The sequence below is a fragment of the Branchiostoma lanceolatum genome, chromosome 7, assembly GCF_035083965.1.
Source record: "Branchiostoma lanceolatum isolate klBraLanc5 chromosome 7, klBraLanc5.hap2, whole genome shotgun sequence".
NCBI lineage: Eukaryota > Metazoa > Chordata > Leptocardii > Amphioxiformes > Branchiostomatidae > Branchiostoma > Branchiostoma lanceolatum.
This window is the reverse complement of record NC_089728.1, coordinates 305,905-327,794: the sequence shown is the minus strand read 5'-3', so window position 1 is coordinate 327,794 and position 21,890 is coordinate 305,905. Positions and strand designations below refer to the sequence as shown.

Genomic DNA, 21,890 nt, shown 5'->3' with positions numbered 1-21,890 from the left:
ATAGTGGGCTGTACCATTTGGCTGGTGGGGGGGTGTCATCACCTATCATGTTTGCCTTTTCAGACACATTGCTTTTGTATCTTTAGTGTTGGCCATTTCATAGGTGTCTTCTCAATTGTCCTGTTTTCTTCACTTGTCCTTTGGCAGAATCCTTCGGGACGACACGATGCGCGGCCTGTATGTGTACGATGATGAGACGGACGTCGGCACGGCGGCCGCCGACATGGCGGGCAAACACCGGATCGACTACACGATGTACCGGGAAGGCTCGCTCTCCAACAACTGTGTGCTGGTGGGTTTTACTCGCAGCATTAAGACTTAGACTAGATTCTACAACTTTAGGGTAACCATTGTACCATAGTCAATTTTGCCCAAATTAACCCATATTTAGCACTATATATGATGATTTCTTCACGAAGGTAGAGCCTGGAACTGAAACAGAATGACACTCAGGCTAGATTGCTCACACTAATTTGATTTGTTGGTTACATAATGAAGGTAATCAACCTCCTTGGTTAGGTGAAATAAAGGTAGAAGCAGAAAAGATACCTGCATCCTGTGACACCCAAATGTGATCACAGCAGACACAGTCAGCATTCCTGTCATTTGGAACAACTCAGTATACTTAACTCTCTATTCTGTATCTTTATTTTGAAATTGTATTTTCCCAGTTTCCAGTGCCTGCTGCTTATTGTGCAATTTTGCCTTTTTTCTTTCCTCATCAGACCTTTCCCTTGCTAGACTTTCTTCCATCTTGCAAGACCAAAATTTAATGAATGAATCAAACTATCACAAGGTATAGCATCAACCATATTTCTTGTAGGAAGTAAGCAAATAGAAAGCGTATACAAGCTGAAAAACGAAAAAATCTCCAATCCATAATAATGAAATATGGTCAATGTTGTTAGTTGAGGTGTATAGAATTGTACAAATCACAAAGGCTTAAAGTATTCAACAACAGCAATGGACAAAAATTTCTGATCATTTTCCCTGTATAGATAAATTAATGAATAAATGAAAATAAATAAATAAATAAATAAATAAATGTCTGTTGCTCTAATCCTACTGTCTGGTTGGTTAGAGGGCTCTGAGTGTGTTGTTGTCTGTTGCCATGGCAGCACTGGGTTGTTTGTTGTTGGTTGCCATGGGAGCGCCAGGTTGTTATCTGTTGCCATGGCAGCCCTGGGTTGATGTCTGTTGTCATAGCAGAGCCCTGTTGTCTGTTGCCATGGCTGCACTGGGTTGTTGTTTGTTACCATGGCAGAGCCGGGTTGTTGTTTGTTGCCATAGAAACCGGAGGAGGTGATGTTCACGACGCAGCTGGCGGCGCTGACGGACCACGTTCCCGTCAGTCTGCGGTTTTCGGCGGGACAGAAGATGGCGTAGAGTAGACCCCGCCCTCCGCGCTGTGCCGCTGCCGCCTTGTGTGAGTGTGCACGCCCGTCTGTGTGTCTGTCTGTGTGTGTGCACGTCTGTCGGTCTGTGTGCATGTGTGTCTGTCTGTCTGTAAATGTGTCTGTGTGTGCATGTGTGTCTGTAAATGTGTCTTTCTGTGTGTGCGTCTGTCTGTACTTCTTTGCTCCTTGGTACTAGCTGGAACATGGGTTATTATCTGTATCCCAGCCTCTAGACGGGGAGTGTAAACACACATTTATGTGTAGTCATTTAGAACCAGCTGAAGTTGTCGGTGTGAACCCACAGACCCATGTTCCAGTTTCAGCCCCACCGGATCACACCGCTTGTGCGAATGCACGCACGGTCCTGCTTTGCATGAAGCTTCTCCTTCCTAAGACTCACACACACACCTACAAACTTACCTGGAGTCTTTTCTAACACTTTCAAGTGTTTGTTGTTTCCATAGCAACCTGAGGAGGTGTGGTTCGTGGCGCAGCTGGCGAGCCTGACGGATCACGTCCCCTTCAGCTTCAAGTTCTCCTCCAGACTCGACGACTTCCAGGGACTCGTCAGCTACGAATCCGCTCTGTGACCATGGCAACCATGGCTGTTACCACGACAACAAAGTCTGTTACCATGACAACAAAGTCTGTTACCATGACAACCATGTCTGTCACCACGGCAAGAAAGTCTGTCTCCACAGCAACCTTGTTTTTTACCATGGCAACTGTCTCTGTAACCATGGGAACACAGTTCAACACACATCACCGGTTACTATGTTGCCGCATTGCAACCATGGCAATAGCATTCTGTCACCATGGGAACACGGAGACTACAGCTCTGCAGCTTTCCCCTGGCCCTGAGGCAGACTCTGGTGGGACACACGGGGGGTTGTGTCTCGTCCTCTCACCTAGATTCCACCTGTAGCACAGGTGTCAATAGAGATTTTACTGTGGAACAGAACAGTTACTGTGATAAACAGAGAGTGTTACACTTAGAGGTTTGTAGATTAACTTTATTTGTACTATTTAAGGGGAGTGAATTTTATCGAGAAATAGTTGTGCCTAATTCATACTTGTGACCATCGCCAGATGGAAATCTGTACAGTAGGAAATGTTACATTTAATGCACTGATGCCAGTTTTTATTTGGCTATGCTGCATCTTGAATTGATCTTCCAGTTATAATAAGCATTATTTTTCTAAATCTTAGCTCGAACAAGTATGATGTAGATCCTACAGTGCAATATGGTTCTTTTTTAGCGGAGCTGAATCCTATGCAGAAGTGCACTTCCGAGTTTACATAGCCTGTACCTGTACATGAATGAGCAGGTGTGTGTGTGTGTGTACATGTAGGCAGTTTGCTGAATTGTGTTACAGCTCAAATCACAGTTTTATGTGTCTGCTACTGACTGGTTTTCAAAAGGCCGCTGCCTGCAAATAAATGATCACAGTGAGCTTTGGTAGAAATTTATAGAAAGCTTTTTACGTGTAGTTTATAGTAACAGTTGTGAATTCCATGTATTTTTTTAAAGACCCTTGTCTGTATGATAGTTTACCGACTAGAGGGACAAGGACCCACAGAGTGTTAGTCTCTACCAGACTAACTACGCTATAGGGAGAATATTTGCCATGTGAGTTTGGACACCAGAGGGTTTCATTATGATTGGCAGGGAAATGTTACCCTTCCTGTGGACTGACTCTCCTTGCCAATTATTACCCTTTTTATTGAATTCTACTCCATACTGCCTCTGTGTCTCACTGTGTGGTTAGGTGCAGCATCATCAGTATAAGTCATGTTCCCCATGGAAGCTGTGGGACTTCTCTGAACCATTTATCCAGAGTCGAACTAGTTTTCTTTTTGTTAGACTGGATACCATGCTAAGGTAAGGTGATGTCAGCTCCCTTATATAGCTGTGGTGAATGAATTGTACACATAGCTCTGTAAACTAGTTAAAATGGCACCCATGCTAGTTACTATTGGAATTTGCCTTGTCTAGATTTGATTTCAGGTTGTCACTAAGGTTTTCAACTTTTGAACTCTATGCAAGACTTCTCGCCTTTATTGATGATTATTTCATGTCTTCCAAAGTTGTCCTCGGTTTGTGCTGTATAAGAAGGTATCAGGGTAGCCTGAGCGCCACCCTACTTAGTTTACCGGGGATCCCATTACTGTAAATCACCTTAAAATAGCGGCAGGAAAATATAGCGGTTGGGGGAAAATGGAGTAGGTCACTGCACTTAATTTACTATCTGAAATATTAGTGATAAAATATTAGCGATGTTGAAATTTTAGCTGTTGACTATTGACAGTTAAATCAGCTAAAATTACAGTTAACAAATCAAGAATTACAGTATCTCTCCTAACCAACTAGGTCAGGGAACAGTATGGGACCCCGGGTTAACTGAATAAGGTGATGCTCAGGCTAGTATCAGAGTGTAAACTGCAGATTCACCATGACGTGTTGTGTAAGTCTTTCCTAAGTGACTTACAATGAATGTAGGTTTATATGTCTCTGCAAACAATAATGCTCAGCATACTCAACTGTTAGCAAATGTCTGTATTTTGCTTGGGCCACACCAATTCAATTTCTTTGATCACCGCTTTGCTCACTTAATTTTTTGTCCTGAATTGGACAAAATATTCTCACATGGTCCCTATAGAATATAATCAGCCCCAAAATGTTCATGGTTGAAGAAATGTCTAGATATTATTTATCTATAATATTCATGCATGAAAAGTGGAAAAGTCATTGTTTAGAATGTTGCATGTAGGTCTATATGCTTTTTTTCCTGTCCACAGTTTTGTGTGCAAAAATTTTGGAGGATGCCAAAGATCCGAATATGTGAGTCATTTAGTTTTAGCCAGAATTCTGTGCCAATGAATAATCATGTTATGTTGAAGCTTCAGACTTGAGTCTAGAGAAGATTTAAGCTGCTACTTCTGTGAGTTCAGAGTGCCGACAATCAACAAATGTTTTAGTATTACATGTACTTGATTTTCAATTGATACTAAGTCAGAATTGTATCATCACCAGAAGTTACAATTTATTGTGAAGTGTTATTTTATCTGAATGTGAGAGAGTCTTATTTTATACATAACTAAAGTAGTTGCAGTCGTAGATTATAAGTGATATTTGTTATGCGTAGATGACGTACAGTTATGGGTAGAGATTCTGATTTGTTATGAACTCTGATGGCAAACACACACTTATCTGTCATGGCCGCTTCATCTCCATCCATTAGAAATCACTGTTACCTTATATGGAGTGTGCTTTTACATGCGATGGCCCCCCCAAAACGTACAGCTATTGGTGTGCTGTTTTGGTAGGACTGCGACAGACGATGTTCACCTTTCGGTCAAAATTGTACAATAACAGGACAGTTGTAGGACTGTGTTGTTTCTGTCCTAAGGCCTGTTAAAATGACATGTACATAACCATGGGCAGGTAGACATGAACTCCTGTGTGATACCATATACAGATGTATTTTATATGACACAACAAACAGGTGAACTACTAGTATTATGTGACTCTGCAGATAACACTTATGGAGCTAAACTTTTATGTGATACCACAAACGGGTAAACTTTTATGTGATACCTCAAACGGGTAAACTTTTGTGTGATACCACAAACGGGTAAACTTTTGTGTGATACAAATGTACCACAAACGGGTGAACGTTCAAGTGATACCACAAGCTGGTGAGCGATTATGTGATACCATTACCACAAACCTGTGAACGTTTAGGTGATACCATTAATGTGATCCGAATACTCCGACGGGTAGCTAATTCGACACCACTCACACAGCTGAACTTAGAAATAGCACACACTCACACACTGTCAAACATTTTGTAACCTTCACATATCAGCATTCCGTCCTTGGTGAAATGACGTAGCAGCCAACAATAAACTTGCATGACGTCATGCACCACCAAACAACAGAGTTGACTGTCAGTTTCCTTCTCTCTCTGTGGTCTGTCGGTCAGCCAGTACCGGTCTGGAACGTAACGGTGCTCAATACAAATGTTACTCAAGCAAATGGAGAAGGTGAAACGGTCAAACTTTCAGTCACCGACGACAGACAGCGGATGCCAAACTGAGCTTACACCAGCTACGCTGCGAGTTTTCTCAAAACAGATAGGGGGCGCTGCTGATTTGACGCAGATATAATGTATGATAATTACGCAGAAGCCAAAAATGTACAATTTGTAGAGAAAATATGCCGAAAAGATTCCAGTGACACAGTGATAGACGTAAAAGGAACATCACTATCGAATGGAATGTGACGTTCGAAAGAACAAACCCGCGTCACAATAGAACACGTTCAACAACTGCTGCAGCGTTCGAGAAAAGGCCAAAACAAACACGCCGTTGCTGAGGGTGTGTGAGGGGGTTAGGCGTCAGTATGGCGGAAAGTGTGAAGACCGGAGACGAGGAGTCCCCCATGAAGGAGTATCTGGACCAGGTGGACCGAGAGGTTCTGTATCTCGTATCTATTTCTTCGTCAAAGTAACCGCGAGAGTATTTGGACATTTCGCCAAGACGTCTCGCCGTCACATGTAACGTTAGTTACAACCTAAGTTCCTACAAATGAGTTCGTAGCTAAATTTCTTTATTAGTACGTTTACCAGTCATAATGTACAGACATTCATAACTAGTGCACGATGAGTTGCAGGGGTGGGTGAATACCTGGCCTAACTAAATCGCGTTCCTAGGTCAGCCGTGAGAGCTTGTGTAAACACAGGCTGGGTGAAACCCTGTACCTGTTGGTTCTACATTTAACTGATGTTTTACCCTGAAATGGCAACCTTTAAAGGTTGATCTGGTGCGGAGTAACGATGACATCGCGCGGGAGAACAGCCGACTGAAGCTGCAGCTGGAGGTCCTGTACAGCGAGATGCGGGCGGCCAGGGCGCAGGCGTCGCTGGACAGGGTACTACGGGAGCAGGAAACAGGTGGGTGCATCGCCCGGGGGATGGGGTGCATGCGCGTGTGTGTCACCCGGGGGTGGGGTGGGTTGAACTGGGTTCCCCTGGATACAATGCCCTCACTCCTCAGGCCTAGTCCCTTGGCTTTAGCTTAGACCCTAGCTGCAGGTTTTGGGTTGAATCAAGCTCCAAGCGCATGTCTTATAGCTTTCGTTTGAGATTTGGGGAGGTGAGACGTTCCTTTAATTTGTAGATTGTGGATATGACTTTCTTAGACTCCACACGAAAGCAATACAGCCAATAGCGTTGTGATTTTTAGGAATGTAAAAGAAATGAACCTAGAAGAAGAAGAAGAACTAAACTGTGAAGACGGTCAAGTGGACACAAGTTGAAATGAAAGTTATTTTCCTTCTCTAGTTGTGCAGACCCCCGTGAGCGCCTCTGTCTCCCCACCCTCGGCGGACCCAGCCCCGGGGGGTCGGGAGACTTCGCCAGAGCCCGGCCCTCCCGACAAACCCGCGGACACCAGCGGGAGCCTGTCTACCGACGAGGAGGGGCTGGTGGACCGCTGGACGCAGGCGCTCGTACAGCGCATGTCCCCGGCCGTAACCAGGGGCGACAGGAGATGCCAGGCGTGTCAGACGAGCGAGGGGAACCTGGCGGACTTCCCGCCCGTAACCAGGGGCAACCGCCGGTGTCAGGCATGTCGGACGATCGAGGAGAACATGTCGGACTCTGTCCTGGCCGCGAGCCCGGGGATTGGAGCGGCGGGGCGGGAGAGAGGAGCGGCCCGGCGCCTGTCCGCTACGGAGGAGGACATGTTGGACCGGTGGGCGGACCGGCTGGCCGAGAGGATCGTCAGCTTCAGTCAGCCTCAGGTGACCTCTACTCCTGTCAAGGTCAAACACAAGCAAAGGACGACAAGGTCTCCCGATAAGCAAGATTTGCAAAGTACGTCTGTTTGATTTCTGTGAAGTTTTTGTCTGTAATGTGATTGTTGTACATTGTCCCACATTCTCATTTATCACCATTGGTAACCGCAAACGACACCGGTGATGTTAAAACATTCGCTTGTGAAAGATTGAAGTGTTATTTCTTGGATTCCCAGCATGCAGTGCGGACCGGTACGAGCGCCGCCTGGCTGAGTGCCTAGCCGACACAGCCCTTCCCGTGGTGCCTGCCGGGGAGGCTGCACAGGTGTCCCCGTATACCCCTGGTGGATCCTCAAGCAGAGGTAGGATATCACACGGGCACTCCCTCCGAACTAAGCAGATGTTTGAAGGGAAAGTCATGAGGTTTTAAGGACGCCCCTTCTTTCTTACCCACACCACTGCCAGCAACCTCAGAAACACGGCAGTGCCAGGAAAAGTTACGATTTTTTCTACCAACATCTGCTTGAAGATTTGATAGCTGAATTCACAAGTTATTAAATAGTTTTTAGATGCCAGCTTTTGGCTTGTCTTTCTCTGTGCGCGTGTGTGTGATTCCCAATAGACACAATACAGCCACAATGCCATATACATTCAGTTATGTGGGACAGGAAGGTCGCAAAGCAGTATGGGTAAGAGGGCGAAGTCTGCCATCTCAGATTTCGTAGTTTTATTATTTTCCAGACCAGCATTCCGAGTCGCCGTGCCAGATGTGCTGGGAGGCGGCGAACGACAGTCTGGCGGCGGCGCAGGCGCAGATCCGTCGGGTCTCCAGCGGGACGCCTAGCGGACCCGGACCAGAAGTGCAGCGGACAGGTGTGTGATTTCTATCAAATCGTCATTAATGTCGCAAGCTTGTTCTGAAAGAGACTTTTCTTTCTAATGCTTTGAGCTAGAGTGTAGTTGTAGATCTACAAGGATACCTCTGCACCTCTAATGACTGATTCAGATACAGGCACAGATAGGTGTTGACAAATTCCTCCAGCAGTGGGGACCAGTGCAGCAGCGCCGCCTAGCAGCTCGCTCAGCCCCTGCAGCCCCACCGCGAGGAATTACCGGGCGGGATGCACAGGAATCAGGATGACTACATGTGGTGGACTAGCGGGAGAGACATTCAACACCTGGGCATGGCTCGGGGTAACCTATAGATTGGGATACAACAAGTTCACAGTTTTCATATTCCGCTAGCAAGAGTCACGAGTAGAGCAGCGACTCCTGGCGGTTCGCGCGGGCGGTGCAGCCACAGCGCGCGGCGCTGCCGACATGGCTGCCCCGGGTGCCTGCGGGTGGTGGGAGAAATATTCCAAACGGTGCCTGGGTATGGTTTTGGATACTGTACAGTATGGTGTATTTTCTATAGTCCCAGCAGGCGGCACACGTACACCAGCGACCCCTGGCGGTTCTCGCGGGCGGTGCAGCCACAGCGCGCGGAGCTGCCGGCCGGGCTGTCCCGGGTGCCTGCGGGTGGTGGGTGAGCTCGCCTTCCAGCTGGACATGCAGATCCTGCAGTACGTGTTTCAGCGGAGGCGGCTGTACGGCGTCACGCTCAGGAACATCGCGGACAGGATTCGGGAGGAGGCCGACAAGGAGGTGCGGAATTTTTGTAAAGCAATTTATGTTCTATTTTCCGATGGTATGTTAAAGGGACCCCTGACCTCCTCCTTTGAACTCTTGAAAAACGGCCTCGGCCGAATGAGTGTATCGTTGTATACTTTCAAGCTTAAATAAATTCAATTCAATTTCAATTCATTTATTTAACCAGAGTACATCTCAGATCTACGGATCTCCGGAATCATAAGCGACGTCTTACGGCTTTCGTTACGGGGGTTCCAGTTCAGCTTCCGGTTAGTCATTTCGCCAGGATATAACGTTACATGTCACCTCGTTTCAAACGTTGACAAGAAAAAACAACTGAGCACATGACGTTAGATGATCTGTGAACTTGGAATAAAACAACATCAAGAGCACTGAACTACCCCTTCTAAATGTACAGGTTTTTTTTATATCAACCACCAGGTCTTTTTTTTATATCAACCACTTTTGCTTGCGATATGATTGTTGTCACACTTCTCAAGAATGTTCACCACCTCACCAAGGAGCGATATTGAACTTACACATTAGCGACAAATGTTACCATGGTAACGTACATGGTTTTCGTCCCCCACAGAACACCGCCATGGAGGCGCGAGTCCGGACAACTGTGTTGGAGACCCGGCTGCGGCACGTGCTGGGCGTGATCGAGCCTGCCGGGTACGACTGGGGCGTCCACCCCGGGTTAGCTGAGGACACCGTCAACCAGTGCGGGGTCATCAAGGGGAGACTGGACAACCGGTAAGGGTCATCAAGGGAGACTGGACAGCCGGTAAGGGCTGTGGGGTCATTAAGGGGGTTTCCAGACAATCAATAAGGGTCATCAAGGGGAGACTGGACAACCGTTAAGGGCTGTGGGGTCATTAAGGGGGTTTCCAGACAATCAATAAGGGTCATCAAGGGGAGACTGGACAACCGTTAAGGGCTGTGGGGTCATTAAGGGGGTTTCCAGACAACCGGTAAGGGTCAGCAAGGGGAGACTGGACAACCGATTAGGGCTGTGGGGTCATTAAGGGGGTTTCCAGACAACCGACAACAAGGCTACAGTCGAGTGCAGAACAGTAGACATACTTTTCTAACCATGCCTTCATTTCCCATCCTGTTTTGTGCAGTGCACTGGAGTCGCTGGGCTACACGGACCCCTGCCAGCTGCATCACATGGTATCGTCCATCCTGCCCCCCAGCAGAGTCCGCGGGGTCATCGTCCTGCTGGACAGTCTGCGCGCCCTCACAGCCAATCTGGGCAAACCTCTCTTCTCGTTTTGAAACACGTCAGCACATTTAATTCCTTATTTCTGATTGGTTGAGCCCATGATAATGTCCAGTGATATAGATATAAAAATGTAGAAACTGACCGGCTTGTAAATGATTGATAAGATGATAATAAACGTCGAGTATGACCAAATGATCATTTGGTTCTTGTCTCTTTTTGGCGCGAGATTCACCTGTCATTGATAACTAGTGTATCAGCATCAAGAACCCTTTGTTACCTGTGTACAAATTAGACATGATAGCGGCTTGTAATATTTAAAACCGCTTCTCCATGAATTAATCCGATGGAATAGTCCAACGTGTGTGCACAGTCGGTAATCATATCGGAAAACTAGCCTGCCCAGTCCCAGCCTTTGTCAGATTGTTGGGTTACACCCCCTCCCCCGCCACCACCTCCCCACAGCCCAGCCACTTATGATATGATATGGGCTCAAAATATCTTATCCCCTCCCCCCCCCCCAGGGATAAGTCCGATGGAACAGTCCATGGTATGTACATGTTTGCTGTCGATAATCATACCGGCAAAACTGGTCCGCCCAGTTTTAGCACACAACAGATAACAAGCATCCCCTCCCCTAGTCACCCCACAGCCCAGACATGGCGTACACTGGTGCGCACCTTCTCACGATCCTCGCCAGCTTCTCCTTCCACCTCGCCGTCTACAGCTGGCTGGCTGCCCCGGTGCTCGGGAGACTCTCTCCCGTCTTTAAGACGCTGCCGCCCGGCAAACAGGTGGTGCTGAAGGACTGGTAAGGCATATCTGAAGACAAGAACGCTGATCCTTGGTAGGAAACATCTGTGGGAGCACAAACTGAACCATGTCGTTGTGGCTATTTCTACCTTCGCCAAGAAGGTTATGTTTTCGGTAGCGTTTGTGTGTGTGTGTGTGTGTGTGTGTGTGTGTGTGTGGTGTGTGTGTGTGTGTGTGTGTGTTTGTGTGTGTTTGTGTGTGTGTGCCCATGCATGTGTGTGTGTGTGTGTGTGTGTGTGTGTGTGCGCGTGCGCGCGTGTGTGTGTGTTTGTGTGTGTGTGATACACTACAGTGTCATCTGAGGCCAAAGTTACAGGAATTATAAAGTACAGTAAGAACAAGCCGCCATCCGAGTGAAGCCACGTGTGTCCCCGCAGTGTGATGTCGCTGGTGCACGCCCTGATTCCCGGCTCGATCGGCCTGTACGTGTTCCTGTACCCGGGCGACGTGCTGCCGGACAAAGTCTGGTGAGTTTTTTTAGAATTGAGTCTTTACTATTAGCCGGTTTACAGTTTGAACTGCGCATGCGCGAGGTCAAATGTAAATGCCTGTAACTTGGAAACAATTCTTGTCTAGACCATGCTTGATACCCTGTCCGGACATGTTTTGTTTATGTCTGGACTCACAGAGACCTTCACCTTTGACATGTTACCCACAATGCATCACGCTGCGCATGTGCAATTCAATTCCTTCCAGTTTGCACGCTCACGAACCCTTTTGTGAAAATAAATGCAATACAACGCTTCTCGCTTCTCTGATTCGAAGAATGACAAAAAAATGTTTGGATTCAGGTTGTATTGAGAGTGCCATTACATTCAAGTCGTAGGGAATAAGGTGTCCTTAGACGTGCTTGTATCATTACGCGTTCTTGCCATAATCTTGACAGAAAATGAACTAGATAAAATAAAATCATTTTACAGAGGTGTCCGAGTACGCAATTAATAGTTACAACCCTTCCAGTGGAAATATCTTGACTTTTTTTGACTTGTGTTTTTGTGTTTCTTACTGATAAATTTCTCAGCCTTTGTTGCAGGAGGAACAGGAATGTTATTAATTTCAGCCCACAACAAAGTTAGAAGACTTGACGATATTTTTGAGGGACGGGTGGTCGATCATTGGAGGGGCACATATCTTTTCTGTGCCACCAAATATTTAATATTTATGTTTAGGACCGCAAACTTCGCACTGCAGAAGCGACCCTTACCTGCAGTGCGAAGTAGAACCAGCCATCATCGCCCTTCCTGGGTACTAGGTGGCAGACGGTCCATCGAAACGTCGGCTAAGTATCAACTCTTGGTTGTGGGGAAGATAAATCGTACCCACTATGCACTACTCTATACATATGTACAGTTATGTAACAAGTGTAACGCTTTGCTTCTGCAGGTTTGACTCGCACCTCGTCAGGCACGCTACGTGCGTGGGGCTTGGCTACACGCTGGCAGGTATGTGTGCATGTCTATATATCGTTTATCTGCACACAGCTTATCATAACTGATGCAGGGAAGGTCTGGCAGCCTAAACGCTTCTTTATCGCATGTAAAGCCAATCTTACTTACTTAGCTTGACTTGCCACCCGTACCACCAAGGCAGCCCATCCTGGGCCATGTTTGATCAGGAGCTCTGCCACCGAACCACCATAGCACCCCAGAAGCCTTGGTCCTGCATGGCCTTCCCAGCGTTAGTCTCTACCCAAATATCTAACGTAATCAAACATGTCTCCTTTTACCAAAGTTTATTGTGGCCAGTGTCCGAATTGCTATCTTCTAGTGTCGTATTTTGAAATACCAAAGGAAGACCAATGCATTGGTTCAGTTCATCCTCTTTTATGATTAAAATGAATGCAGTGACTTGGTGTTCTGGTGCATTTCTCTGCCGTGCGGTTTGTAGATGTTTGTAATGTTTGTCCCTGTCGACCACAGATACCCTCCTTAAGGCGGTCTGCCCTCCGCTGTACGACCGGACCATGACGCTGCATCACGTGATCGCCCTGTGCGGAGGGTACGCTGTCAGCGTAAGTCATCAGTCTGGGTACTGGGAACGAGACTTGGCAGGCTCGAACCCAAGCCAGCTCCTGTTAGCCTAGCCTTTTGGTCTGGTTACGCCAAAAAAATGATTTTGGAAACGGTCAGACGTTTCAAGTAGCATCCACTACTTTTCGTCAGTGACTGTGAGTAAGATCAGTCGAACAGCAGGTTTATAACCACGAACTATGAATTGATATTCAAATGAAGAGAAGACAAATTTTAGATAGTCCAATAGAAAGCAAATTAAACAACTCAAGACTTGTTTGAGTAACTGCTTTTTTGGCGTATCTTATTACCTGGATGTCTAATCTTCATCGACGTATTTTGGTCTGGCTGATCTTAAGAATGCTCTTGTAAAACTGTACCGTTCAAGATGTCGTAGTTTGAAGGTCATAAAAATCATTGCAGAAATATCAAATATAGGATAAGTGCTTTAAATTATGGAGAATTTTCTCCGCTCAGCTTTCTTTTGTAAGAGTTGTTGCAAAGCAACATATGATCGGGTGTAAGGAACCCCAGACCAAGATAACGTTAGTCGGTGCTTATTCAGAAAAGTCTCATGGCTTCATTAATTCCAACACGAGCAGCATGAAGTAATAATCGATAGTGAGTTTCAAAACCAACAAGACAACATTGGTGTCAGATTATTAAATCTGACTTACTTCTAGAGCAGATTCCTCTGATGAGAGAAGATTGCGCAGTTTTGTTATGTTAACTAACAATATAGTTTTGGTATCAAATTCGCCTAATGCTTACACAGATTTGCTACGTTAACTCCACTCCCCCTGGCTCCATACAGGTGGACCCGGTCCTGCCGTACTTCATTAACTTCTGGCTGATGATGGAGCTGTCCGGCCCCTTTCTCCACCTCAGGTAACGGGAGTTAGACGGGTAGAGTTCACTCACTCACTCACTCACTCACTCACTCACTCACTCACTCACTCACTCACTCACTCACTCACTCACTCTTTCTTTCTCTTTCTCTCTCTCTCTCTCTCTCTCTCTCACTCTCACATTGACGTGAACATTTACATGTAAGCCATTCCATAAGTGACAGTGACAAGAACTCAGGAAACAGAATGTACACGGCAGAAATCTGAACAGCTGTTAGTTAGCAATATCAACATGCAACCAACAGGCTGCCATCTAGGCGTACCTTACATTGATACGGAGATACGACTTGACTAATGTATTGCTGTGTTCACCTCTCTAGGTCAATCCTACTCGGACTGGGCCAGGGGCAGTCCCGGCTGTACCGAGTGAACGGCGTCAGCTTGTGGGTCGTGTTTCTCGCCTGTCGTGTCGTCACCATCCCTGTTTGGTGGGCGCAGTTCTCTCAACACGTGACCTCGGATGACCTGTCCGGATTTCGGCTTCTCACGCTCATCAGTGTGTTTGTTTTGCACCCTGCTATTAATGTGTTAAACTTGTACTGGTTCGGCAAAATCAGCTGGTTAGTGTTTCGCTACCTTAAACGTTCTTAGACAGGGCAACTAACGTCCTGTACTTAGAGATATTATTAGTATGTTGGCATTTAACACGTGGAAAAGACACAATGCCAAATAGGGGCATAGATGATTTATCACGAAGCTTTATTACATACTCTGTATGCAGGAGCTATGACTGATTGACTGGCTGCGACGAAATGTGACAAAGATCAACTAGAAGTGTACAAACTCACTGGAGCAACTGGAAACTGTATCTACATAGTATTTCTGTTTCATTGTTAATCGTTTCTGTGACAATGTTGTCTGGAATTTAGTCCCACTATAGTTTCTACATCAAATGATCATCCTGCAATGTTTAGAGAAAATCTGTTGTTGAAATAGTAAGAAATTCAACAACCAGTGTTGTGATGAGAAACATGTCCACATGATGACGTGGGTATCATATGACGGAATGTTTTGGCGAGGTCACATGAGAACAGTGCGAGAACTCACAAAAACTCACGAGAAGACACGAAAGCTGCGAGAATGACGTGAATCCGGGCCTCAGAGCTTGACACTGCTGGCATGGATGTTGGTGTCTAATTGGCACATCTTAAGAGATTAAGAAAGCAGGTCTAATATTGTTGGGCAGTAGTCAGTATCTATTTACATACAGAATAGAGACTTGATATTCTTCAATCTCTTTCAAACATACACATTTGGCGCTTCTATCCGCATGATGCAACTGTCACCAAGTTTTATACAGCAAAACATGTGTGCTTTGCATTCCTGTACCTACAAGCAAAGCTTGGATTGGAAAAGCTTACATGACCCATTCGGCAAGGTGCGGGCTGACTTTCTCCAGGGCTTCCTTGAACGCGCGGCGTGCAGCCTCGCCCTTCCTGCCCACGATGTCCAGCAGTTCTCTCGCCTTGTCGTGAGCTGTTCTGTTGGCCTTGATGATGCCGCACTCCTCTTCACTCAGGATGTCACGTGACAGGAGATGGTTCAGGATGCCCCCCAGGACGGCCGATGACGTCAGGTCCCGGACCAGCTCCGGGCGGTTCTTGATGAGCGGGTCCTCCTCTCTACCCAGCAGGCCGCGGGCGCCATCTTGGATCATCCCAGCAGCATGTGGGTTTACCTCTTCCAACACGGCCTTGAACTCCCGAGCTGCACGCTCGCCCTTCCCCTCAACGATGTCCAACAGTTCTCTTGCCTTGTCTTGCGGTGTTTCCTTTGCCCGGATGACGTCACATTCCTCCACAGACAGGATGTCACGTGCCTGCAGGTGGTCCAGGATTGGCTCCACGTGCCGCAAGGACTGGACCAGCTCTGGCCGGTTCCTGGTGAGCGGGGTCTCCACACACAGCAGGTCACTGACCTGTTCCGTGAACCCCAGGGTGGGATGGACGATTGTACCGCCCTCTGCTGCTGCCTTGCTGATCTCCTCCTCGCCATAGGAGTAGAATTCTTCCCTGTGTTCCTTCAATGCACGAACGTTGAGCACCTTCTTTACTGTGCCTGTTCCTGGGCTGCACTCCTCCAGCACATCAGCGATGATGTTCTCCAGCTGCTGCAGCATCTTGCCACACTGCACCTTGTCACCCTGCGCGCTCCGGACACAGATGTTGACTGCACGGCCGTCCGGAGATAGTTTGATCAGACCTTCCACATTCCTGTCCACACACTTGGCGCCATCTCTCCACAGCAGCGGGCGATTCGCCAGCTCCCTCATCAGGCGGGTCTGCACTCGGGGGAAGAACCCGGAGGAGAACATGTCGGTGGAGTCGGCGCACTGGACTTGCTTCCCAAAGTAGACAACCTTTGGGTCAGGTGTTGGCTTCCAATACTTGTCGGGCATGTTTTGCGTCAGCAGCCCTGGGAAGATGAAGGTCTGTCCGTCATAGGAGTGGCAGAGTTGGAACTCTTGCAGCAGGGTGATGAGGAGATCCACGTCAGCAACGTCTTGGAAGACGCGCTGGATCTCGGCCCTGGTGACGTAGTCCTCGCTTGTTCTCTCCGGGCGGGGAATGGGGAAGTTGAGTGGTGCCATCATTGGACCGATGACGTCAGTGCAGAGCCAGTTGGGCTTCAGCACAATGATGGGATCGGAAGAACTCGGACAGGTGAAGATAACCTTTAAAGCAAAATCAGATTATTGAATCCTTCACTATCCGTTACAATTGATTTCATTGCTTCGACTAGCAGGTTGTATACAGACTGGATCATCAGGTTATATATTGTAAAACGATTGGAGTCTTCGGCTCTTTTAAATACTCCAAAACGATTGCAGTATTGAAATGCTACATTGAGGATTGCTTGTAAATTCTTGAAATTTAAAAATATGGGATAATGACGGCCTTTTGATATTTCAGAGGCTTTTTACAAGAAAGAAGAGCCTACATCGTACCTCCCCAAGATGGTCTAGAAATCTTGTAGACTTTAGGAGGAAGTCCTCCTCCACATGTGGGTCGATCTCCTTGACTGCGTCCACGTAGCCTGGCCACCTCAGTACAGGACACTTCGGGCAGCACTTCTTCTGGCACCAGCTGGGCAGCTGCTTGGAGATCTTAGCGCACAGTTTCGGCATCTGCCGCTGGTGCTGTGCAAGTTGTAAAGAGACATTTTTAAAACCCTCACCTAGTAAAAAAACCTGTAGTACCTTTTGGTACACATATGAAATATACATACCTCGAGCATAGCTTTCTTCATTGAGGCCAGCAGCTTCTTGAGTCGGTCCATCTCAGGTGTTCGGGTCTCCTTACAGTTCATCAGGAAGACGTCGTCTGAGATAAGGAGGTGATCTTTGAACTCTGACGTCATCAGCTGTAGAAGATGGCCAGCTTTACGTTGTCCTGGACAAAAGTGTGTTGGATTCAGGTTTATCGTGGCAGGGCATGCAATTTACGCGTATTAATACCAAGAGTTACGTCATAAGTCGGTTTACCGGGTATGCAATATAAACAAATGGTTTATGCGTTTAATCTCGACTGCTTACTTTGTGCACTCCAAGACTTTCAAACCTTTGCATGTCCCGACGCCCTTAACCTTACAGACACTCCTGTCCTACTTACCAGCTGTGAGTGACACTTTGTCGGCATGGCTGGCCACTAAGATGACGTCAGGCCGCCTGTTTGGGTTGCAGGCCTTGATGAAACTCAGCCACCAGTGGACCTAGAGTGGATACAACAATTCATGATCTTCAGGAATTGATGTCCATAGTTGTCTGGACCTGCTATCAACAAATGATACATAAATATTTTGAACATATCCCAGTGAATTAGCATTGAAGGTTGAATATAAAAGTATCGTATGATTGAAGAGAAAAGATAGAAAGTATGCAAAAGTTCCATGCTCAAATGTGGTCTTACCTCTTGTTCTTGTGCCTCACTGTCGTTCGTGATGTTGTACAGCACAATGAAGACGGTGTTCTCTGCATCCATGAACATACTGTGGGTTACCGCGTACTCCGCCTGCCCAGCGAAATCCCACAGGCTGACCTCCCCCACCCCTGGAACATGGAACGTTCCGACATCCACCCCTGGGGTGGGGTCGTGAGGCTCCTCGGCTGATGACGACTTACTCAGTCCTTGGACAAATGCAGCCACGGGGCCCTGTTGAACAGCAGGTATTCGATTTTGACTTGCGTACTCTCTGAGGAATCTACTAACAAGCAATGGTATGCTTCGTTTCGACCTTGGTGTGATTTGAGAAACAAGCTAAGCTTTTACTCACCCTTCTAAGACTTTTCTTCAGCGTGGACTTTCCAGTTTCCGCCTTACCGAACACGAACACCTTACACCTGTTGACCTTCACTCCGCCAGACTTCTGCAGCAACTCGTGGTACGACTTCTCCTTTGTCACTTCCTTGATTATGGAAGGAAATGGAATGTACAGAAGAAAGTGCAAGTTAGAATGTCGTTCGTTCGTTCGTAAGTATAGACGTTTACCCCTCAATATCTCAGAGATGCAGAGTGAGAGAATGATACCAATGTCCTTAGTATAATGAATATTCAACCATTAGATAGAATGATTTGGATCTGTATGTTATTGTCAGTCTAATGTACCGGCCAAGGAGAAAGCTGCCTACCTTTATGGTCACCTTCATGGCACGCCAAGTTTGCTGTTCTGCTTTATCCAATGGAGTCTTCCCATTCTGTACAAGGAGACATAGGAGATGTGCAAGTCTTCGTGTCGATATGAATTTTGATTGCTGAAAACTTTCTTTCTGTGACGTTGACGTACATTAACTTATCAGGATGCCTAAGGTTTGTGCACGCATGCGCAGCCTACACGCGCTTGATGATGACCAGCCATGTGTTTGACAAGGTTGGTAAGAGCTGACTATAATGTGACCCTTGACCTCATGACTCAGTCATACATCTTTATATAACATTGATTACATGTCGCATATATGATAGGTTTTGCATTAATACCTGAGATTTGTTTATTTGTGCTGTATACATATATTTTATACTGAGTGTGTTCACGCGCTTGTCTATCCCTGTTCCATATCCATGTAATCTGTAGAGTTCATGTGAAACAAGTGTGTATTACCACATCCCTGGCCGTCACGTCTGCCCCATGACGAATCAGGAGCTCACAGGTCCCGGTGTGGCCACAGAAAGCAGCCTCATGCAGGGGTGTGCACTGGAGCTGCACAAGAAGGAAAGTCAGGGTCAGTAGTGGCGGGTTCAACACGGACAGCAGTCATCACGTGGATAAGAAGCATTATGAAGTCCCACGTAAATCGGCCAAAGGTTCGCAAACCCCTACCATGGACCGTCATATCATGTACATGTACATGTACGATAGACCCCAAAACGTTAAGCGCTGTACTTTATGGTCACGCGACATTTGTATAAGGCTATAGGACACTGCCAGTGCGTAAAGTTTCAAACAGAGTTACCTTCACGATTATATGTGCTTCTGTGGAGTAGATGACAGGGGACAAGGTTTTATGGGTAAGAATGAAAGTAACGGATAAAACTTTCACTTTTTAAACTTCACAGACACCTATTCATGTTTGTTTCAGATATAGATTTGGCTCTGAGCCTTTATGACTTGCCTCAAACTGATGGAGAAAAGGGAACAATTGAGTACAGTGTCACGTTTCAGGTAAGGAAGAATTTACACTTACATAGTACCATGGCACCTGCGACAGCCCGAGATCGTGCTCACAACTGAGCTGTATTTACTCGCTACAAGAAACTGAACCAAATAACAAAGGTTTGATGGGAACAATGAGTCACGCCGACAGGGTTACTGTCAGGATAACGTTATTTCTACTTACCGAGTCCCTCGCCTCCACGTCGGCTTTATTCTCAATCAACAGCTCCGCTACCTCAGTCTGTCCGTACTCGCTGGCCACATGCAGGGATGTCTGGTCCTGGGTAGAACAACAGTTGGGACTCTAATCTGTTACAACAGGACTGTACAGGCGCCACGCTCACACATGATGACATATCTGCACAGGTCATATCGAAAGAAAATATGCACTTTTAAGAAATGAAACTTTTTGTTAGTTATTTCGTCTTGTTCATAGCCGTTTTATCTACATTTACATCTTAAATGTCCTTAATAGGCTAACAAATAAAATCACGTTGATACTTTTAAGTGAGTCCCTGTGTTACAAAAATAAGGTTGGACTAACCGTCTGTAACCTTGTATAACAGGATCAGGTTGCCTACCCATAGTCCCCATCTTCTCTCGACCGTGACGTCCACCCCAGCCTCCAGCCCCCTCCTCACAGTCTGCACGTCACCTTCCTGCACAGCCCTGTAGAACGTGTCCAGGTCCATCTCCCCAGAACCTGCTGGGGGCGACATAGCAGGTCAGCAACCTAACGTACCTGGTCTACAAGCACAGCAAATGTTTTGAATACAGGTATATGTATGTAAGTATTTGTAATCATGTAAAGTTAACTAACTATCGTGACCTTTTACACTAGAGTTTCTTTTAACATCTCAACATTCTGAGATCTATTTGCCTATTTGCACACTATTGCGATTATCTGTAGGTAAACTGTTATTGTATAAAAGTATAAAATCCGGCTTTGAGCGTTTGATTCTATTCTACCGGCTTGAAAGTGTATTTCATCTGTCCTTCCGCTAAACGCGCTGACATGTAAACACAGCATGGCGGGTAAATATGATCAGACCGCACCTTTGAACCGGCTTCTCAATGGCGCCTCTTGCGGCGGATATGTGCATTGCACGGGATAAAGTCCTTCACCGCAGGCTCTACTGTTTCTGCGTTTTCTTTTGCCGTGCTGATATGTGCCGTTTTCTGGGCGCTGCCGTGACTCCTCAGTTCAATAACGTTCTCTACGTTGCCATTAAGGATCACTGACAAAAACGCAATATAAAGATGCCACCTGTAGCAATGCCTGCTTTAGACGCCAAGACTTGATTGTCTTTAAGTTGTCCGGATAAATTACAGAACATTTTGATCTTATGTTTAAGTATGGTCGGATTTACCACCCTTCAACTTGTCCACAACAATAGCAACCCGGTATAGACATTGCTAATCGCTATTGTGCTGGAGGCAGGAAGCGATCGCGATATGATATCTTATCACGTTGATAAAATTGAGAGTCGGCGACAGCCTAAATGTCCAATTCTCTAGAACATTATGTAGTCACGTAGTTTTGTTACCCAACTTCAGGGGCATGAGTCATTCCTATCAAACTTTCACCAAGACATGCTAAGCCCGGGTTCGTTTGATATTTCACACCGTACCTGCAGCCACAGTGGATCAGACAGCGACTCTTGGGATCTCTGGTGCTGGTGTTGTTTACCAGCATACTTGGCCGAGAAGTAGCGATGTAGTTTTGTTGCCCAACATTAGATATATGTATGGATTTCTGTTATCAAACCGTACAAGGCGTACATGTATTTCACCAGGATATGTCAAACCCTGTTTCTTCTGACTGTTTTTACACCATACCTGTAGCCATGGTGGATCAGACGGCTTCCCTGGAATCCCGAGCTGGTGTTTATCCGCTAACTTTGCCGAGAAGACGGGACACTCCAAACTTCCAACATGGCGGCCGCCGCCACATCACCAGACAAACAGGTGCGCCAGACCGGGGACTTTGAACCTTCATCACAAGACTTTACCTGTGTTTGCCGTCCTACTTGGGGGGCTGTAAAATCAATACATGCCGCGATACGCAGGGAAAGTTCAAACAGCGGACACAAACAAGCACGGGAACAGACAACAGTTAAAGTTGTGCTTTGTTTATGTCCCAAGTTTAGGTTAGCTTTTTCCATTCTTAGGCGGTCTGCTAAATGTCTGTGAACTCTAACACCCCCTCAAAAAAAAAAACCCTACACCTATCCGGTACGTAACACATTATCTTGTTCGTTAGGATTGGCATTTGAGCTGGCAGCAGACGATTGTAGAGATCTCCAGACAGTGTACAGGAGACGGAAGGATGAGATTGGCTGTAGACAGAACATGCTGGACTTCTCTAACTCTGCCGCTTGCGTCGCATAAAGTAGGCCGAGCCTCTAAGTCTAAGTAAGTAAAGTACTAACATAGAGCCTCTACACGCGCAAAACAAAC

General features: G+C 46.5%; 5 protein-coding genes across 7 annotated transcripts in view; 4 read left to right on the top strand and 1 right to left on the bottom strand.

The window, feature by feature from the left end:
* Window positions 1–3,223, top strand: part of LOC136438468 (sphingomyelin phosphodiesterase 3-like) — a 29,361-nt gene extending 26,138 nt beyond the window's left edge. Inside the window, exons 7-9 of one of the 2 annotated variants that reach the window (XM_066433268.1) lie at window positions 148–292; window positions 1,291–1,426; window positions 1,862–1,976. In XM_066433268.1, the coding sequence (XP_066289365.1) occupies window positions 148–292; window positions 1,291–1,386 (241 nt within the window). In that variant the 3' untranslated portion in view covers window positions 1,387–1,426; window positions 1,862–1,976. Of the gene's footprint in view, window positions 1–147; window positions 293–1,290; window positions 1,427–1,861 lie in introns of both variants that reach the window. The other variant, XM_066433267.1, reaches the window with a different exon arrangement.
* A 2,429-nt stretch (window positions 3,224–5,652) lies between these two features.
* LOC136438469 (uncharacterized) lies at window positions 5,653–8,098 on the top strand. Its single transcript, XM_066433269.1, has 5 exons — window positions 5,653–5,874; window positions 6,214–6,352; window positions 6,743–7,276; window positions 7,434–7,559; window positions 7,939–8,098. Exons 1-5 carry the CDS (start codon window positions 5,803–5,805, stop codon window positions 8,076–8,078), a joined length of 1,011 nt encoding a protein of 336 aa, XP_066289366.1. The 5' UTR covers window positions 5,653–5,802; the 3' UTR covers window positions 8,079–8,098.
* Window positions 8,099–8,517: 419 nt separating this feature from the next.
* Window positions 8,518–10,249, top strand: LOC136438292 (speriolin-like protein). Its single transcript, XM_066433054.1, has 3 exons — window positions 8,518–8,844; window positions 9,422–9,585; window positions 9,957–10,249. Exons 1-3 carry the CDS (start codon window positions 8,518–8,520, stop codon window positions 10,108–10,110), a joined length of 645 nt encoding a protein of 214 aa, XP_066289151.1. The 3' UTR covers window positions 10,111–10,249.
* Window positions 10,250–10,637: 388 nt separating this feature from the next.
* Window positions 10,638–16,939, top strand: LOC136438467 (TLC domain-containing protein 4-B-like). Its single transcript, XM_066433266.1, has 6 exons — window positions 10,638–10,865; window positions 11,245–11,334; window positions 12,251–12,309; window positions 12,787–12,878; window positions 13,691–13,764; window positions 14,105–16,939. The coding sequence occupies exons 1-6, from the start codon at window positions 10,714–10,716 to the stop codon at window positions 14,373–14,375; spliced, it is 738 nt and encodes a 245-aa protein (XP_066289363.1). The 5' UTR covers window positions 10,638–10,713; the 3' UTR covers window positions 14,376–16,939.
* LOC136438466 (death-associated protein kinase 1-like) lies at window positions 14,467–21,422 on the bottom strand. 2 transcript variants are annotated; one of them, XM_066433264.1, is made up of 11 exons: window positions 21,270–21,422; window positions 20,012–20,136; window positions 19,615–19,710; window positions 18,879–18,977; window positions 18,412–18,477; window positions 18,057–18,188; window positions 17,693–17,935; window positions 17,396–17,495; window positions 17,013–17,176; window positions 16,732–16,923; window positions 14,467–16,458 (listed from the first exon to the last, which is right to left on the bottom strand). In XM_066433264.1, the coding sequence occupies exons 1-11, from the start codon at window positions 21,277–21,279 to the stop codon at window positions 15,142–15,144; spliced, it is 2,544 nt and encodes an 847-aa protein (XP_066289361.1). In that variant the 5' UTR covers window positions 21,280–21,422; the 3' UTR covers window positions 14,467–15,141. The 2 variants fall into 2 exon arrangements, with proteins under 2 accessions (XP_066289361.1, XP_066289362.1); XM_066433265.1 differs by having other exon boundaries at window positions 20,012–20,133.
* Window positions 21,423–21,890: the final 468 nt, after the last annotated feature.

What these genes read in the sequence shown, in the direction of transcription:
- LOC136438469 (XM_066433269.1), top strand. Translation starts at nt 5,803, where the DNA reads ATGGCGGAAAGTGTGAAGACCGGAGACGAGGAGTCCCCCATGAAGGAG. An exon ending in TGGACCAGGTGGACCGAGAG is followed by an intron (nt 5,875 to 6,213) that starts GTTCTGTATCTC and finishes CAACCTTTAAAG; the next exon opens with GTTGATCTGGTGCGGAGTAA. An exon ending in CGATAAGCAAGATTTGCAAA is followed by an intron (nt 7,277 to 7,433) that starts GTACGTCTGTTT and finishes TTGGATTCCCAG; the next exon opens with CATGCAGTGCGGACCGGTAC.
- LOC136438292 (XM_066433054.1), top strand. Translation starts at nt 8,518, where the DNA reads ATGGCTGCCCCGGGTGCCTGCGGGTGGTGGGAGAAATATTCCAAACGG. An exon ending in GGGAGGAGGCCGACAAGGAG is followed by an intron (nt 8,845 to 9,421) that starts GTGCGGAATTTT and finishes CGTCCCCCACAG; the next exon opens with AACACCGCCATGGAGGCGCG. An exon ending in AAGGGGAGACTGGACAACCG is followed by an intron (nt 9,586 to 9,956) that starts GTAAGGGTCATC and finishes TGTTTTGTGCAG; the next exon opens with TGCACTGGAGTCGCTGGGCT.
- LOC136438467 (XM_066433266.1), top strand. Translation starts at nt 10,714, where the DNA reads ATGGCGTACACTGGTGCGCACCTTCTCACGATCCTCGCCAGCTTCTCC. An exon ending in CAGGTGGTGCTGAAGGACTG is followed by an intron (nt 10,866 to 11,244) that starts GTAAGGCATATC and finishes GTGTCCCCGCAG; the next exon opens with TGTGATGTCGCTGGTGCACG. An exon ending in GCGGAGGGTACGCTGTCAGC is followed by an intron (nt 12,879 to 13,690) that starts GTAAGTCATCAG and finishes GGCTCCATACAG; the next exon opens with GTGGACCCGGTCCTGCCGTA.
- LOC136438466 (XM_066433264.1), bottom strand. An exon ending in ACGTGACGGCCAGGGATGTG is followed by an intron (nt 18,478 to 18,878) that starts GTAATACACACT and finishes CTCCTTGTACAG; the next exon opens with AATGGGAAGACTCCATTGGA. An exon ending in CAAAGTGTCACTCACAGCTG is followed by an intron (nt 17,177 to 17,395) that starts GTAAGTAGGACA and finishes ACTTTTGTCCAG; the next exon opens with GACAACGTAAAGCTGGCCAT.